Raw genomic sequence first — 17,650 nt, forward strand, 5'->3', positions numbered from 1 at the left:
AAGGAATTGCATGAAGACATGGAAGTTCGGTTTCAGGATGTAATACAATTGGAGATTCCTGACTGGATAATCGACCCATTCATTGATATTTCCGAGCAAGGCATTCTTGCAAAATTATTTTCAACGCAAACCAAAATTCCATATCTTGTATCAATCATTTTGGCTGCAACGCGATATTAAAGTGAAATATCCTCACGTGTGGAATCGGGTAAAAAATTTTTCATTGCATTTCCCAGCTCATACTTAGTAGAGCGTGCATTCAGTGTCGTCACAATGCTTCTGGACAACAAAAGAAACCGCCTGGATATAGTGAGACGGGGAGATTTACAAGTGTTATGTAACAACATGTTTATGATGTAACAAAAGCTTTGTTTGACTTGAATGCTGGATGATGTAATAATCCCTGCTATCTAGTTTTGATGACAGGAGCCAGGTTTGTAAACGTTCAATTTAGTTGCTTATCGAAGTAATTAAAAAAAAAGCGATTACACGGTTTGAAAGAGGAATGTCCTGCTGTGTCAGAAATGTTTTAGTTGTCAAAATTGACCCATCGTACATCGAGTAATTGTAAAACATTTCAGGCTCATTTTAGAGCTGATTTTGCAAGCGTGCAGGTGCATGGTTAATCGCTTCCCGAATGAATAGTAAATTCGTTGTTACTTTTTTGTTGAATGGGCGTTTGATAGTCAGTAATATGTCCAGGGGGGCGTTATCGGAAAAAAGTTTGGGAAACACTGACTTAAATCGTGAAAAATGAGTTGTCATCTAGTATATTATTGATCTACTAAAAACTGGGGAATAGTAACTTGGGTTACCCAGACTTGATTTTACATTCAGGTTAAGGTCGTCTTTATTGAGGATTGGTATTTAGGCGCTGTGGGATTGCCTGGTTTAGGGTCATGAAACACTAGGGATGGGCCGATACGAACCCAAACCCGAATAGATTCGCCGAATATCACGTTGATGGAAGATTCGGGCGAACCCGAATACCAACAATGGCGAACGCGAATACAATACTACTTATAAATTTACTGACTTTTGTTAAAAATTATCATCTAGTTTCTCCACAAAGCTAAACTAGAGTCAGCAGTACTTACAATGAAGGTCGTTTTACTAACGATTTTGCTTTTTTAATCGTTTTTTTAAACACTATTTTTCGAAAGAAAGCGATTTGTTTATCGATTACATCATGTTACAAGCAAGACTTCACAACTTTTGGATGAAATTTTATTGTTTGGTTCTAATACGAATAGATTCGGGATTCGTTCGTGTCGACCTTCATGATATTCGGGTTCGCCCGAACCTGAATAATCTTCCTCGTGGCACATCCCTATAAAATACCCTCCTAGTTTTAAGAAAACCAATTTACCGAAAGTTTTGTATTTTCATGATAAAAGATATCTCCATTTTCCAGCATTTCATATCAAAAGGAGTTTTTTAATGAAATGTTTGCCGTGATAAAATATAACAATTTCAAGTAGACCTTAAATACCAGGAAAAGTCAAACTGCATCATTTGCATTTTGCTTGAGCAAGACACCTGAAAACAACAGCGCAGTAAAGAAAAAGATATCCGCATTGCTTTTCGTAAGTCCATATTATTCATAAATAATAACACATTGGAAGCAAAGTATTGCTTATAATAATCAAGGCGAAAAGCACAAAGAAAACACTAACATGATATTATTTTAGGAAGTTAACTGAAAGCTAAAGTCAATAAAACGTATAATACTGTTATGGTGAAAACAAATAAAGATACTGCAGTGGGCAAGTAGGCTAAAATGCAAGTATCATTCTGGTTGTTAAAAGAGTGGTCTATAATAAAAACTTTTAAACATATGTAATAATAAAATATATGTAACACTCCTTTCAATAGATTTTGTTTTTGGAAGTCCTTTAGCAAAATATCACAACATTATTTGAAGAAAAAAAATACCGTTGAAGACCATATAGATTTGACACTTCTACAGAGAAAACACAATGTTCAGCCATCACACTACAAAATTTAACATTGAAGTCAAAGAATGTAAAGTAACGAAAATAAAATGCTAACTTTTCCAATATATTCTCATGTTTAAAAATGCAAATTTAAAATTGTGTCATAAAAATTATAACGCAAAAGATATGGGGAATCTTTCGAGTATGTGCAATAAGGTATCATACATGCTAATGTCAAAGATTAAGCATGTCACTTCAGAAGAGAGAAATATGTACCTTATTGGTAAGAGACAGACGTTTTAAAACAGATAAATACTTCAAATAAACCTTACCAATTGTGAGAAAATGCTCACAAAAATAAGCTGATGGCGGTACTTTCAACAATGGCAAGAGATACTTGATTTACAAATTAACGTATCAATACAAAATGCAAGAGCAGTTACCTTTGCACATACAAAACAAAAATGTCATGATCGCTATAATGGCAATAAGCTGAGTTCAACCAGGCATAAACAACCTACAGTATTCTTGTAATAATGAAGATAAAATCACACACATAAAGGTTATACGGTCATTTCTAAAGAACACAGTATGACATTTGTGACATACAGTTTCTCGACTCACAGTGACGTGGAAGTAAGCCAGAAATACGCACAAATCATCTTGTAAAATCTATTTTGTCAGAAAGTTGACGCATGATTGGACTATCGTATTATCCGTATGATTTCATTATGAATTTTCATAGAACGAAATATATCTTTACATAAACATTTCTGGGCACCATCATCTAGTCCTAATACATTGTAGTATATACAGTTTCTCTAAACCCCATTATAAACGAAGAAACATTTACAATTTTATTAACGTGCACACTTTTAACTGAAAAAACAACTTTTCCATAGCTATAAGGCTGAAATTTCAGAAAACATATACGCTTCTGATTTAATCAAAAAAGAAAATTTATTTTCTTCTTAGTTCTAACTACGGTAGATTACGCCTAGTAAGGTGAAATTCACGTGATCGGGTGCATATGGAAGACTACGTGTTAATTATTACCTACACATTTCGAGTCAATACAAAGCAACAGCATGAAGAATGGTGAGACCTAATACCGTTATTCTTATAGGCCATGTGGAAGTACTGCGTCATGTATTGGCACCGTATCAATCCAATAAATCTGCTGCTTTTCACTCCCTGAAAAAACTTGGTTTGTTTTTGACAATCAATCTCGGGTCCCCAACTGGTCATTGCATTTTTGTATAACTTTAGTTTATCTTTTTACTTTGCAGACACAATACAAAGCCCAAGATTATTTCCACATAGTGAATATGAATATCTATACTGTGTTTTGTGCTAACTGCTTATGGTATGTAAACTTGCATTGCATTGTATTATATTGTGTATTTCTCGTCATTGTCTGTGGGGAAACAAAAAACAAAACGCTAGCTAGCTACTGTACCGTGATAAAATAATAGCTCCACCAGTAATCCATGAACGGCGAAAAGAAGCAAAGCCCAAGGGTTTAAGAAGTGCAAGAATAGTATAACCAAATAATAAAATGAATAATGGTTAGCACAGCCACAAAAGTAAAAAATTTATACACATAATAAAGATCCTACCTTCTCCAAAGTTAAAAGAAAAGTGTTTCTTTTATAAATAATTTCGCCTCAATCTAATTATATTGTTGAAATGACTCAACATCACAAGCATTAATAAAAACCTCACAATGATAAATGATTTAGTTTAATATGGATTGGTGTATAATTGATGTGTGGCTGAATTTTGTGGAGAAATTAACCTATGTTTTGTTATGACTGGTAGTATTTATTAGTATGAAATTATGTGTTAGTGGCCTGATCTCAAAGCAGCAACTATTCGTAAGGGAGTATTTCAAAACGAAAGTATTGACAGAAAACGTTGCATCAGCAATTTTAAATAGCTTAGTCACGAGTTCGAGCATGACACAACAGTATTACTTATAGCTAACTTCACTCCCTCTAGTTAGCATTGAAGTAAAACGATAAATAGCAATGTGCACATAAGTAAAAGGAAGAGCTACACTAAATCGGTAAACAAGGCCTTCGCGCGGGTACAAACCAGTTCCTTAGGCTTCCGTGTCATTTGCGTTGACTTGCATCGTGTATTGTGGTTGGTATTCTTGCGTCGTCAGTGAACGAACGGAATTTCGGCCGCGTCTTGCTTTAACAAAATTAGACTTCATTTTCAAATTTGTGCAATTTTCTTTTGATTTTCTCCGGAGATTACATAAGCAGTAAGCCTAAGAAGATGGCAGAACAACAACAATCTACTTCGGTAAGTTTTGGTTAGAAAACATATGATTTTAATGGTTAAAGACAAATTTTTAGCTAAAGCTTTGTTGTTGCTTGAAAATATAATACCTTGTAAGTTATGATTAAAAGTGTTTCGTGCCGATTTTAATTCGTTTTGTATGTTTTTAGGGTGACAGAGCTGGACTCTGGTCAAAGAAATGTGAGGAAGAACTGAACAAGCAAATTAATTTGGAACTGTACGCATCATATGTGTATATGGCCATGGTATGTTTCAGTGTCAAATATCTGATACCGGTATATCTTTTTTGGGTTTATTGCAAAACTACACAACCTTAGAATGCATTTGTACATGAGACCGCAGCTACTGAAATTGTAACGTCATCTGTTTGTGCATTTTTGCACAGATCTTCATTTTTACCAGTGGCTAACTATTGTTTAAGTAATAAATAATTTTGTTGTTTGTGTGACTCCCCTTAAACTGTTTGTGGTTGCATGTTTCAGGGACACTTTTTCGATCGTGATGACGTTGCATTGAAGAATGTTTCCAAGTTCTTCAAGGAAAACTCAGAGGAAGAACGTGAACATGCAGAAAAAATTATCAGCTACCAAAATCGCCGTGGAGGAACCACATCATACTTCCCAATTCAGGTTGGTTTTTGTTTAAGATATAAGATATCAATTCGATTGTGCAACCTACATCAAGCATATTGAGGCAAAGTTTTTGAAATAAATGCTGTATTAACCAGGTTAATTATTTTGCAGCCCCCGAATCAATTTGACCCAAAGACCTTCAACACAATGAAGGCAATGCAATGTGCTCTTGCACTGGAGGTCAATGTGAACAAAAGTTTGCTTGCATTGCATGAAGTTGGAAATGAAGATCCAGAGGTACTTTTGAAATCATTTTCTAGCTTTTTGCTAATATTTGTTAAGGTTTGGGTTTTCAGAATTAATTATTTCAATAGAAATATAATTTTTTGCAGTTTCAAGACTTCATTGAAGCAAATTTCTTGCATGAGCAAGTTGAAGCAATCAAGCAACTGAAGGATTACATCACTCAGCTGAAACTAGCCGGTCCAGGCCTGGGAGAATACATGTTCGACAAGCATTTTAAAAGCAGCTCCTAAACTAAACATTGGCAATGTTATTTCATCTTAAAATATGATTCATCAGTAATATCAGTGGCAATTTTATCCTTCATATTTGTAAATTACAGTTCAAATGTAGTCTTCTGTAAGTTTTTCTGCTTGTAATTTCATTGTGTTCGTTGTGCTTGACACTTATGTTGTGATTGTGTGTTATTTGGCTTGTTCAACATCTTGATGCTTTCATCAAGTATTTTGTTGTTATTCCATTCTTTGTTAGATAAAATCAATAAAAAGGAAATGTTCGTGCACCGTGGTAAGATCAAGTATGCTTGTTTTAAGTTATTTATGATCATGAGGCATTGGTAGTCATCAAAATGTCTATGGAGGAAATGACATTAAATAATGGTTTTTGTTTGATCGTCAACACTGTGATGTAAAATGCAGGAAATCCTCATAATATTTGATTAAGCATGAAAGCTGTGGTTCCTTAAGTTATATTATGATGGACCAACATCAATAAAGTGTTTGCACCCTTCATTTTAACCAAAATAATATTGTAGATGGCAAAAATATACTGTTGCCTTTGAAATAAATAGTTTGTGTAGCAATCAGTTATGACTTAAATCGTGAAAAATGAGTTGCAATCTAGTAAATTATCGTGATCTACATATATCTGGGTAATAGTAACTTGGACCAGGCAGATATATATGAGATGTTTGACTTCACTTTACATTCAGGGTAAGGTCGTCTTTATTGTGAAGTGCCATTTAGACGCCGGGGATTGCCTGGTTGAAACATGAAACACCCTCCTAGTTTTGAGAAAACCAAATCACCGAAAGTTTTATATTTTCATGATAAAAGTTATTTCAATTTTCCAGCATTTCATATCAAAAGGAGTTTTTTTATGAAATGTTTGCTATGATAAAATATAACACTTTCAAGTAGACCTTAAATACCAGGAAAAGTCAAACTACATCATTTGCATTTTGCTTGAGCAAGACACCTGAAAACAACAGCGCAGTAAAGAAAAAGATATCCGCATTGCTTTTCGTAAGTCCATATTATTCATAAAGAATAACACATTGGAAGCAAAGTATTGCTTATAATAATCAAGGCGAAAAGCACAAAGAAAACACTAACATGATATTATTTTAGGCAGTTTACTGAAAGCTAAAGTCAATAAAACGTATAATACTGTTATGGTGAAAACAAATAAAGATACTGCAGTGGGCAAGTACAATGCAAGTATCATTCTGGTTGTTAAAAGAGTGGTCTATAACAAAAATTTCTAAACATATGTAATAATAAATCATATGTAACACTCCTTTCAATAGATTTTTTTTCGGTAAGCCCTTTAACAAAATATCACAACATTATTTGAAGAAAAAGAATATTGTTGAAGACCATATAGATTTGACACTTCTACAGAGAAAACACAATGTTCAGCCATCACACTACAAAATTTAACATTGAAGTCAAAGAATGTAAAGTAACAAAAATAAAATGCTAACTTTTCCAATATATTCTCATGTTTAAAAATGCAAATTTAAAATTGTGTCATAAATATTATAACGCAAAAGATATGGGGAATCTTTCGAGGATGTGCAACAAGGTATGATACAAGCTAATGTCAAAGATTAAGCATGTCACTTCAGAAGAGACAAATAGGTACCTTATTGGTAAGAGACAGACGTTTTAAAACAGATAAATTCTTGAAATAAACCTTACCAATTGTGAGAAAATGCTAACAAAAATAAGCTGATGGCAGTACTTTCAACAATGGCAAGAGATACTTGATTTACAAATTAACGTATCAATACAAAATGCAATAGCAGTTATCTTTGCACATACAAATCAAAAATGTCATGATCGCTATAATGGCAATAAGCTGAGTTCAACCAGGCATAAACAACCTACAGTATTCTTGCAATAATGTTGTTGCAATAATGAAGATAAAGTAAAAGACATAAGGCTATACGATCATCTGTAAAGAACACGAATGCACGAAGAAAATAGTACAAAAAAATTGAAATAAAGCACAACACGTATGGAACATGTGCATAAAAATACGAATGCTGTTGAAATGAAAAAACGCATAAAATGAAAACGATGCAAATATGGGGATGGCGCACCAAGCATGTTCTCTTCACAAAAAAGCACCAATATTGAAAATGAACAGTAAATACAAGAAAACATGAAACCGAACTATACGAAAAATAATGGTCAGGCAAACGATCAAATAGTACAATAAGTTGTTGTTAAAATTGGCAGTAAAACAGCCTTTTGAAAGTTTAAATTTTGTCCAAATAATCAGATGGGACCCATCCTTCATTATCTTTATGGCTCATAGATGAGAATAATACTTTAACATACCACCAACCTGTTCCACTTTTATCTAAAGCTTCCACTATATCACCACTCCCCAGGCTGATCATTGTATCATCAGTGGCTTCAAATGCTGCACCTGTTACATACATGTTTAGTTCTGATATCGGTTGACTTGTAACATTTTCCTCATCAATTTCACTATAAATAGGTTCCATCTCAGCCTCTTCGTAGTTTAAATTTGCAACACGTGAAGTTACGGCAGCTAAATCTTCTTTTGTGTTAGTTCCACCAGGTTTTTGCACTTGTGAAGTGGTTGAAATATTTTTGTTGGTATTATTCTCTGTTACTTCAGATGTTAATTTGAAGAAATTACAGGGCGCCCAGCCGAACTCATCCTTGATTTGCATATACCACCAATCAGTTTCAGATTTCTTGATTAACAACGCCTCTGCACCTTTTGCAAAGCCAATTTCACTTTCATCTTCTGGTTTAAAATCAGCCACAGCTAGATACATCTTTTGTACATCATCAGAGACTGTTTTAAAAGTGGGGTTTTGCTTGTTGTCAGAGAGAAGACCTTCCTCAGTTTTAGGATCGTCAACCTGGCCGTCTGGACAGCCACGAAGCATAAAAGGTAAAGCAGTATTTGGCACAATTTGGTTTGATTGCACTCTGCCCACTACTACAATATTGGATTCTTCTTGTGGTTTTATGTTGTTACTATTATTGCCATTTGTTTGAAATCTTTTCAAAACTGGTTTTGATTCTGGCTTTGTTGGTTTTGCCTTTGGCAATTCTGGTCTTTTCATACCAGTAGATGCAGTTCTGTTCAAGTCAGAACTTTTGAAAGCAGGCAGATTATCAGATTTGTTGAAGCTGTTTTTTGGGGTTAGGTTAGTAGATGGCTTCAGGGCTGGTTTTCCAGGTAAACTTGGTGGCTTTTTAAGCATGGCTTCAGACCTTTTGTTTATACCATTACTGATAGCATTGGGTTTTGGTGCAGTTGACCTTAAAATACTTCTGAAATCCACTTGACCAGGTTCTTTTGAATCACTGCTAGTCGTAGTATCCATTGGCATAGTTTTCTTCAGAACAAGTGGCTTCTTGCCTGCTGATGGTGGTGGTGGTTTCTTAGGCAAAGCATTTGCAACAGTGACTGGTTTTAAGTTTTTAGCATCGCCATTTTGCAAAGGTTTATTTGATACTACGGCTGGTTTAGATACCGGTCGAGGTGGAGTGGGTTTTGGTGGTTCTTTTACTTTATCAGCAACTGCAGATTTTAAAGCATTTTTAAAGTCAAATTTTGCAGTATTTTCAGATTCATTCTCTGCTTGTTTGTTGGTAGCAATTTTCAGAATAGGTGGTTTAGGTCTGGCTTGAATGTTTTTATTTGGGAAAGGAATGTTTTCGGAAGTGGTGGCCTTGCTCTCAAACTTTGCTGTTTTATTCAAAGAAGAAGCAGTTGAAGGTGGGGCAGGAACTGGTGGCAGTGGCTTCTGAGAAAGGGTATTCTTGACCACATTAGACTTAACTTGACTGGTTGCAACAAACGAATCTTTTTTCTCCACAGGCTTAACAACTTTGTTTTCTAGAACTTTTAGACTTTGGTCTTGGGATTTATTCTCTGGAACTTTGGGCGGTTTGGGTCGACCCGGTGGAAGGGTGGGTTTGTTCTGAAGGGGTTTGCATTTGAATTCTTTCTTTATGTAAGAGGCGGGTGCCCAGCCTTCTTCACCATCCAGTTCAATGTACCACCAATCGCCAGGTGACTTTTCAATGACCTATAAACAAATGGAACACGTTGTTGTTTGCAAAACTGTCTTTTGACAAAGCACCAACACTTTAGCATAAATGATAAAGTATCTAAAACTTTCTTTAGAAGCAAACTAGTTTATAGCATTAATTTAGGAAAAATAAACATCTTCATTTATTAATTATTATTTATGGTGTTGATCTATAAATTAAAATGCATAATATTACCTTAACTTTCTTCTCTTCTTTAAAGCTAATTCCATGAGGAATAGTTGCGCTAAATGAAGATGTTGTGACATATTCATAGACAGGTTCGGCAATTAAGTCTGGTGCAGGTGGAAGTGGAGGAGGGACTTGCGGCTTCTGGGCAAATGATCCTTTCCGTTTTACGGATGACTTCTTGGGAGGTGGGGTCTGTGGTTTTCGTGACGATTTGCTGAACGTTGCAGCAACTGCATACATTTTATTAAATATTAATCACAAAAAATTCAATTTAATAAAATCTTAATTAAGTTTGTCTCTTTTTTATTACTGTGGAATTTGCAGATAACCCAGCTGCCAAGTGCCTTCTATTACCATTTTCACAAATTCTTTTTATATTTTCCAGTTAATTAATGCAAACTTTGCTTTAAAAACCCATTTACATTTCAATTTAAAGAAAGTGAACTTGAAAAAAATTGGCTCTTGTGAAAAGAAAACTAATCCTACTCTAATGGACGATTTTATGACTTTTTGGATTTTGAACAAACCATAAAACGATGTCTTCACTAACTATTAAAAGTAACACATGTCAATCTTAAATTTTTTCTACATGATGGATTCAAACTTGCTCGTCAGTATGATCAATGAGATTACAAACAAAACACGTTGCTAAGGTTTACTCCTTTAGTGCATGATAAATGAAGGAAAACATATTGATTTATTTTTAATTCTAGCCATATATTTGGTACTTTTGGATTTGGTTGTGAATTTGTCATACTGTTTAATAAACGGATTAATAGTTAATGCAAAATCGGCTGGGACTGAGCGAATATAATTGACTAGATCTTAGTGTATGACATAAGTAAGAAAAAACATATATAATGAATACCTACCAGTCTTTATTCGACTGTTATGAGCATCACTGTTTGTTTTACCAAGCTGCAAGTGTCTCGGGCTTGATCTTGCAGACGAAACGGCTGCACAAGTAACTGTGGATGGGGGGGCGATAGCACGCATAGTTTCAGCTGGCAGACTTCTGCGATGACCACGCAGGTCACGCACCGAAGATATCACCTCCACTTTGTTGGTTTGTCTGAGTACAGCTTCGGCTGGTTTTTCAAGATAGGAGGCAGGGGCCCAGCCTTGTTTTCCTTTGTAGCTGAATATAAGGAGCGCATTGTTGTTGGAAAACATGCTAAGTAATTATCCTATAGTTGACTTTGCTCTTGCAACTGAATATTTTTCTATTTTTGTGAAATTCGGCCACAAAAAACACTCATTGGCTTTATCATTTTATACCTTACGAGCCACCATCCTTCCAAATTCTTTTGCAAAACTTCAACTAAGACCCCCACTCCAAAGCTTATTTCATCTTGGCTACCAGTAAACTTGGCAGTTGTGATATACTTCTCACCTGCCATGATTAATCAATGAAATATACAAAATCAAACGACTTTCACACAATACTACATACAACAACAGCCATAAGAATAGAGAAAGACAAAATAAAGCTTTCATTTAACGGTAGTTGAGAAAAAACTGCAACACAGCAAACACTCCAAATTGCTAGGACCTATGCATAAAAACTCCACCTTCTCCGGGTTGGCATTGTTTTGTAACAAGATCTTCACTACTTCCGTCTTTCTTTTCTAAATAAACTCCGGGAACCCAACCTCTTTCACCTTCTTCATCATTCACAAACCACCAACCTTCAAAATAGAGTCGATAAATACATTACATGATTATGAGGTTGTAGATATAATAATGATAATAAGTAAAGTTAATAGTTCAAACAACTGATATTGATATGACTTCGAAAGCTTTCATTGTAGTCTTTGACTTTTCTTGGTTATTTTTACACACCATTTTCGTGTTTCTCAATGACTTCAACAACTTGGCCAGAGACAACTGATAGTTCTTTGGGTTGATTTCTTGTGTAGTCAGCAATTGCACGATATTGCTCAAGCAATATTGGCCCAGATATCTCTCCAATATCTGTAAATAAAAGAAATGCAACTTCAAAACCAATATTGCTTTCTGCTGTGTGCTTGTTTTTTATTATGATAGTTTGGGAGTCATCCATAAAAACCTTTTTGGACGAGATATCATAATTTCCTTGAAAAAAAAGCCTTGTCTGAATAAAAGAATACAACCATCACACACATTTTTAAAACTTAATAAGCAATATAAATAATTAGATAATTAATCATAACATTCAGTGCAGTTAGGTTTCACTCAGTTGTTACTTGAGCATGCACAAATGGAGTGCATTAATAATTGCCAAAACATGTGAGTCTTACGTATATCACTATTTGCCGTCAATGTGCAGATTTTTCTGAAAAATTGTCACTTTTGTAAATGGTGGACAATAGTCAGCATTGAGATAACATTAAAAAATTACAGACAGTACAGGTGAAGCTGAAATTTTAGGTTTATATTTATTAGATTAGGTTTGATCGTAGGTTGAAATTTGATTGACAGCAGCTTACTACAGTCAGTTTCAAGTAAACTTGGACTACAACTACAATGCAATGGGTTTTATACAACTGTTGACATCTAAGACTGTTTAGTTGACATTTACCAACAACAGAGCCCATGCACATAACAAAGTATTTTCAAATCTGTCAAGCACAGTACCAAGTTAAGCTATGTAAGGAAAGTTATGGTATAGATAGGAGTTTCAGCTGAGCTGTATAAAAGGTAATGGTATATACAGTTAGTAATACACTCATAAATCCAGCAAGCATATGGTGATACTGATTAATGATAATTCATTTTAGTAACAAATGTATATCAGCCCTATTATAACAGCACTAATAAAGGTTGATCATGGACGGATATTGTCACAGACATAATTATGAAGATGCTTTTACACCACATGATGTAAGTACCATATCACGTAATCATTTGCAATTACCACAACGATCACATGGCATAGTGTGTGTTATGACAACAGGCAAATGCATACCAATGTGATCTGTGCAGCATATGTGTAAATCGAACAACCATAAAAACATGGACGACATCCAACAGCCACTTAACAAGAGCTGAGCTAATAAAACAAACAGCACATACCAGCAGCATTAAATGAAACGGATCTTGTCGGTTTCCTTTTCCTATCAAAACCTGAATGTTCCAAACGCACAAATAACAACTTAACCTTATGCAGTGCTTAATAACAAGTAATTGCTTGTTGACCTCCAATTTACTGCCAAATTTATAATATCAGCACAGTGAAGAGTTGAAAATGCAAAGACGTATTTAACCACTTCTAACCATATTTCGTCACCTTCTGTTAAAATGCTTTGCTTGGCAACTATAGCAAAAATAATGTTACTTCTATAAAAACCGTATTATATCAACATTTTTTACCACAGAAACGAACATAAAATATTTCACCACCGATCTTTTATGTGTTGCATGGTTATTAAGTCCATATTATAAGATTTCATATTAAAGGAAGCATTCTTTATACTGTTATTTATCATCGTTCATAATAAACAGTGGACCATGAAATCACTAATATACTGTTGCAATGACAATGGTATTGACACCACAACCGTGAAACAAGCTAGTCAGGCAGAAGTAAATCTTGGCAAACTCTGCTTTGAATTTAATCACAAACACTCTCAAGCAAACCTGCATGCAAGTTACTTACCAAGGGATTTGGTTCGCCTAACAGGCTTGTGTTTAGCTATGGCTAACAAATACATATATTTATTGTATATTCACCTAAGTAAACCACAACAAGTATCTTTTCCATAGAATCATATAAAATACCAGTTATAAAACTTATGTAGCAAAGAGGAAATACAAGCATGAGGATGTGGGTGACTGGTGACAAGAGCATTGTCTCACAAAAATGAATTAAATAGTTGGTGATGACTGGTTTGTGCGTGCTGAGCTTAAAACATGTTTAATTTATTATAACCCAAACTCCCTTTTCAATAAAAAAGGAAAGTCCAGGAGACAGCTTTTATTTGATCAATATAAAGATAAGTGATGAATCATCAAACACAGAGAAAAACTTACTGTTGGTTTTGCTTTAGTCATAAACTTAAAAGAGCAGGACATAAGAAAGTCAATCACTCAAAACCAGTGGGTGTTTACAGCCAATAATTTTAAGGCCTTTAACAGATTGAGTTACTGAAAGGCTGGATAAAATGAGGTTAATGACTTAAAAGTGATGTAATAAGGGACAACTTACCTTCTTCTTTTTTTCTCCGTTTCATCTCTCTGAAATAAGTTACAAAAAGATTATAGGTTAACCTGGAAAAAGTTTCAAAAGCCTTCAAGCTCAATAAATATACTTTTAACTTAAGTGCAAAAGAGTATTTCAATGTTGAGATCATAAAACAAATAGAAAAAAATTACAAACAGTTGATTACTCTTTTGGAGGGTGGAGGTCTTCTGGTTTGCTTTCAAAAAAATCCAAAACGTGGTCGCTTTTTGAAATATGATCAGGAAGTAGCAGAAGGGCCTAAATACGAAAAATAAAAACACCGTAACAACACGTTTTTAATATCGTGACAATTAGCAAGCATGTAAATTACACTTAAAAAAATTCAAAGGAAGGACAGCCTGGGTCAGTTGCAATCAACTGTAAGAAAATGTTGTAAAATTACTGGGGAATAACAAAACAAACTTCACACAGAAAGTGATAATAATAATACTACCACAAGTCCAAACTTAAATGTTCCTATGAATTTCTATATGAAACATAACATGTGCCAAACAAAGTTTTGTCATAAACTAAGTCAGCATGGAGCAAAGTATTGAGAAAAGGCACTTGAATTGTCTTTCTCCAGCTCACTATAAATGATTCATTTACTTGTGAGAATAGGTTAATGAGGGACTTGCCATTGGCAATTGAACTGCTAAACTATGTCATTTCCATCCGGGTGATTTGTATTACGCACGATGTCGCGCATATGATGCAGCAACGGAATTGTTTGGCATAAAATACGCATATGACTGTTTACAGGAAATTCCACATGCAACACTGTACTTCCGTCTTCCTCCATGTTTATGTCATGAAGTTTATCACATAGCTTACTATACAAACTATCGAGAAAGTTTGCCTGAACACAGCAAGTACTGAAATTCCATTATTTCCATACATGACATATAAAACTATAATGGACTAATGGAGTAAGAAAAATATTTTAAAATAGACAGACTGGAGAGACTACTATGGTACTAAGCACTACCTTTGAGCTATCCAAGATATATTTCATAACCTACCAATTTTGACAATTACACATAAGTCTCAAATTAAACACAAATCAAAACCACTAAAGAAAATTCTTCAAAAACCATTTTAAGCAATCATCAAAAACGAAATAAAAAAGAAAACCATTGCAACGAAGATATATATACCGTACAAACACCGTATATTATAGCAAATGTTACAAATTACTACGGTACCGATACTAACCTGACAGTATTCGTCAATTGGCTTTAGTCTTTTCATTGCTACATCTCTTATATGACTCCTTCTAAATAAAATTTTTCCTGGAAGAAATGGGATAGTACGTGTTGAAGGGTCTTTTATTCCACCTTCAGTTGGAAATGATTCTAACAGGGTGATCTGTTCAAATGTACACATTATACAATGCAAGCTTCATTGGCGCTACTAATATCTACATTTTTCCATTAACTCTGCACGTCGATTAACACAATATGAGTATCATAATAAAGCAGCATATTAAAACAGTAAAATTTAATAACGAATTCTTCTATGCCTAAGCAAAATTTGAAACATGATATTTCAGGAAGACACAATGAATAAGTAAATGAGACAATGATTGTTCAATCAAGATCTTGTTTACAGATTTGTTGCTGCCATTATTTCATTTCATACTTGAAAGTCAAAAAATTTGCTGTAGCGACGAAATATAACAGTATCACTTCCATCGTCCCATGACACTTGAATGACATATACCTGCATATATTCAAACATCTGCATTACCTAAAAGTTGGTATGATATTTAAACACGTTCAATACCGTATCCAAGCATGATACATTAACCCTACTATATTCTTTCATACTACTCAGAGCAGCAATCTATAAATCTGCTCATGAAATCGCTTTTTAATTAAACAAAATTGGCTTTTGATTCTTATTTGACCACTCATGAAAGAAAATTTGAGTGCTCAAAAATTTACTGTTTAATCTAGAAACTTTCTTGGTAAAAACTGATTTTATCATTGATTGGAAGGTAGGATAGAGATGTATTGACAAGAATTCAGAAAATAACCTTATGGAGAAATATTTTGAACATTTATTATTATGTAGGCTAGGTTTAGAATTTATAAACTTAGTTTAAACATACTGCTAAATTAAATTGTTGCTAGAAGCTAAGGATGAGCCAAAAAGAGAAAGTTTTAGATTTGTGAATATACAAATAATGGAATTTTATGAGTTATACGGCATCATTTCAATCTAATCAGTTTCATCTTAATAGAACAATTAATAACTTTGTAAAGGGAGAAAAGAAACGGCTGGGCTTGAAATTTTCTCCTTTAAAACCATATATTTTAAAATAAGAGTTGAAGTTCTAAGTTCAGAAGAAAAACTGTTCTACAACAGCCAAGTTTTTGGCAATGTACACTCCGACCTGTTGCTAACGAAATATTGATCCTCAGACTGAGAAAATTCCTTGCACAAATTAAAATTCGGCAATGATTCCTCCCCACTCATGCCCAAGCTTAGATGCATTTTTTTAGCTTTTTACGCAATGTTCTCTGAACTTAAAACTGTTCACACCAGGACCCTAAACAAGAGTTCGTGTCGTTAATGCCTTGCTCAATAAAAATGCCATTGGTAGAATCGCTGGGTATCAAACATGGCTCCCATCATTGTGGGCCTAGCACCTACTCTACTAAACATTTTTTTTATAATTGAAGTATTTCACAATCATGTTGGAACTTATCCATTGTTACTGAATGATGATAGAAATCAATCTGATTTTGCTTAAACAAAATATAAAGAATTTTTGCCAATATTCCAGTCTTGTGGTCAACCAGACAAATAATTGACAGTTTTGGAATTGTTTTCTTACTTCATGCAAAACAAAAGAATTCACAAATCTGTCTGCAGGATTAGTATGATTGAGAAAAACAAAACTGATTAAGTACTTTTGCAAAATATTCTGAATCTTGTTCAATTTGGTACATTTCAACTAAAACATTAATTAATTATGTTTAAGCTACTACTTAGGCTAACTTAATTATGCATAAATAAAAACCTGCATAAAAATGTAGGTTGCCTTACGTAATGCTTTGAAGGATATCTTCTTTTCTCAGCATCTGTCACTTTGGCCTCGACAAGGTATCTTTTTTTGGCTGAGGCCATATTAAATGCACATTTACAGCAAAAATTGTTCAGCGTGAATCTCAATTTTAAAATTTACTGTCTTACCAGCTTATAAATAGCACACAAGCAGTCGCTTACAATTACGCTAAAAAAAAGATAACGATACCAGTACAGTAGTATGTTAGCTACTTACAACGTGATTTGTGGAAGTATCAGTGTATACCTACAACACTCAAAAAACTTAAAGGGAATAAAAATAATGATTCTAATTCAAATAAAATTTTAACCTGGCTGCATTTACAATTTATATCAGTTATAATTATCAGCCTATTGTTTCCTACTTAAACAACTTCCGTTTAAGTCGACCACAAATAATGTTAACATATTTGAACATGCTGGTTAGTGGTTATCAACTTTTTTCAGTTTTTATAGCTTTAGAATCTATTCTTATTTTGTAGTCTTGTATTTATTACGTGTTTGTGCTCATTACCGATATGTCTTCTACAGCTGTCTAGGGCATCTCGGCAACTGTACTGCATAGCAGGCATATAACCACCTGGCTATTAACCAATGTGAGCCAGACAAAACCTGCGCTAAAAACAACAGCAAGCTACTGCAGTATGCATGGGTATAGTAACTAATAATATTGATGATAATGGAGTAATAAATAATGACGGTACTAGGCCAAGCTGACTTGGCAGTAGACATTGATGGGGATAACCTGTGTTGCCTTTA

At 34.2% G+C, this 17,650-nt stretch overlaps 2 protein-coding genes across 4 annotated transcripts; one reads left to right on the forward strand and one right to left on the reverse strand.

The window, feature by feature from the left end:
- The first annotated feature begins 4,043 nt into the window (after nt 1-4,043).
- On the forward strand, nt 4,044-5,622 carry LOC143460749 (soma ferritin-like). Its single transcript, XM_076958361.1, has 5 exons — nt 4,044-4,250; nt 4,397-4,492; nt 4,730-4,876; nt 4,991-5,116; nt 5,212-5,622. Exons 1-5 carry the CDS (start codon nt 4,224-4,226, stop codon nt 5,353-5,355), a joined length of 540 nt encoding a protein of 179 aa, XP_076814476.1. The 5' UTR covers nt 4,044-4,223; the 3' UTR covers nt 5,356-5,622.
- Nucleotides 5,623-6,145: 523 nt separating this feature from the next.
- On the reverse strand, nt 6,146-17,086 carry LOC143460750 (uncharacterized). 3 transcript variants are annotated; one of them, XM_076958363.1, is made up of 13 exons: nt 16,874-17,086; nt 15,461-15,541; nt 15,035-15,187; nt 13,986-14,077; nt 13,805-13,833; nt 13,256-13,297; nt 12,673-12,723; nt 11,461-11,592; nt 11,190-11,306; nt 10,897-11,011; nt 10,491-10,756; nt 9,625-9,848; nt 6,146-9,425 (listed from the first exon to the last, which is right to left on the reverse strand). In XM_076958363.1, the coding sequence occupies exons 1-13, from the start codon at nt 16,952-16,954 to the stop codon at nt 7,608-7,610; spliced, it is 3,201 nt and encodes a 1,066-aa protein (XP_076814478.1). In that variant the 5' UTR covers nt 16,955-17,086; the 3' UTR covers nt 6,146-7,607. The 3 variants fall into 3 exon arrangements, with proteins under 3 accessions (XP_076814478.1, XP_076814479.1, XP_076814480.1); XM_076958364.1 differs by lacking the exon at nt 12,673-12,723; XM_076958365.1 differs by lacking the exons at nt 12,673-12,723; nt 13,256-13,297.
- Between the last annotated feature and the right edge of the window lie 564 nt (nt 17,087-17,650).

This window comes from Clavelina lepadiformis, chromosome 5 (genome assembly GCF_947623445.1).
Source record: "Clavelina lepadiformis chromosome 5, kaClaLepa1.1, whole genome shotgun sequence".
Classification (NCBI taxonomy): domain Eukaryota; kingdom Metazoa; phylum Chordata; class Ascidiacea; order Aplousobranchia; family Clavelinidae; genus Clavelina; species Clavelina lepadiformis.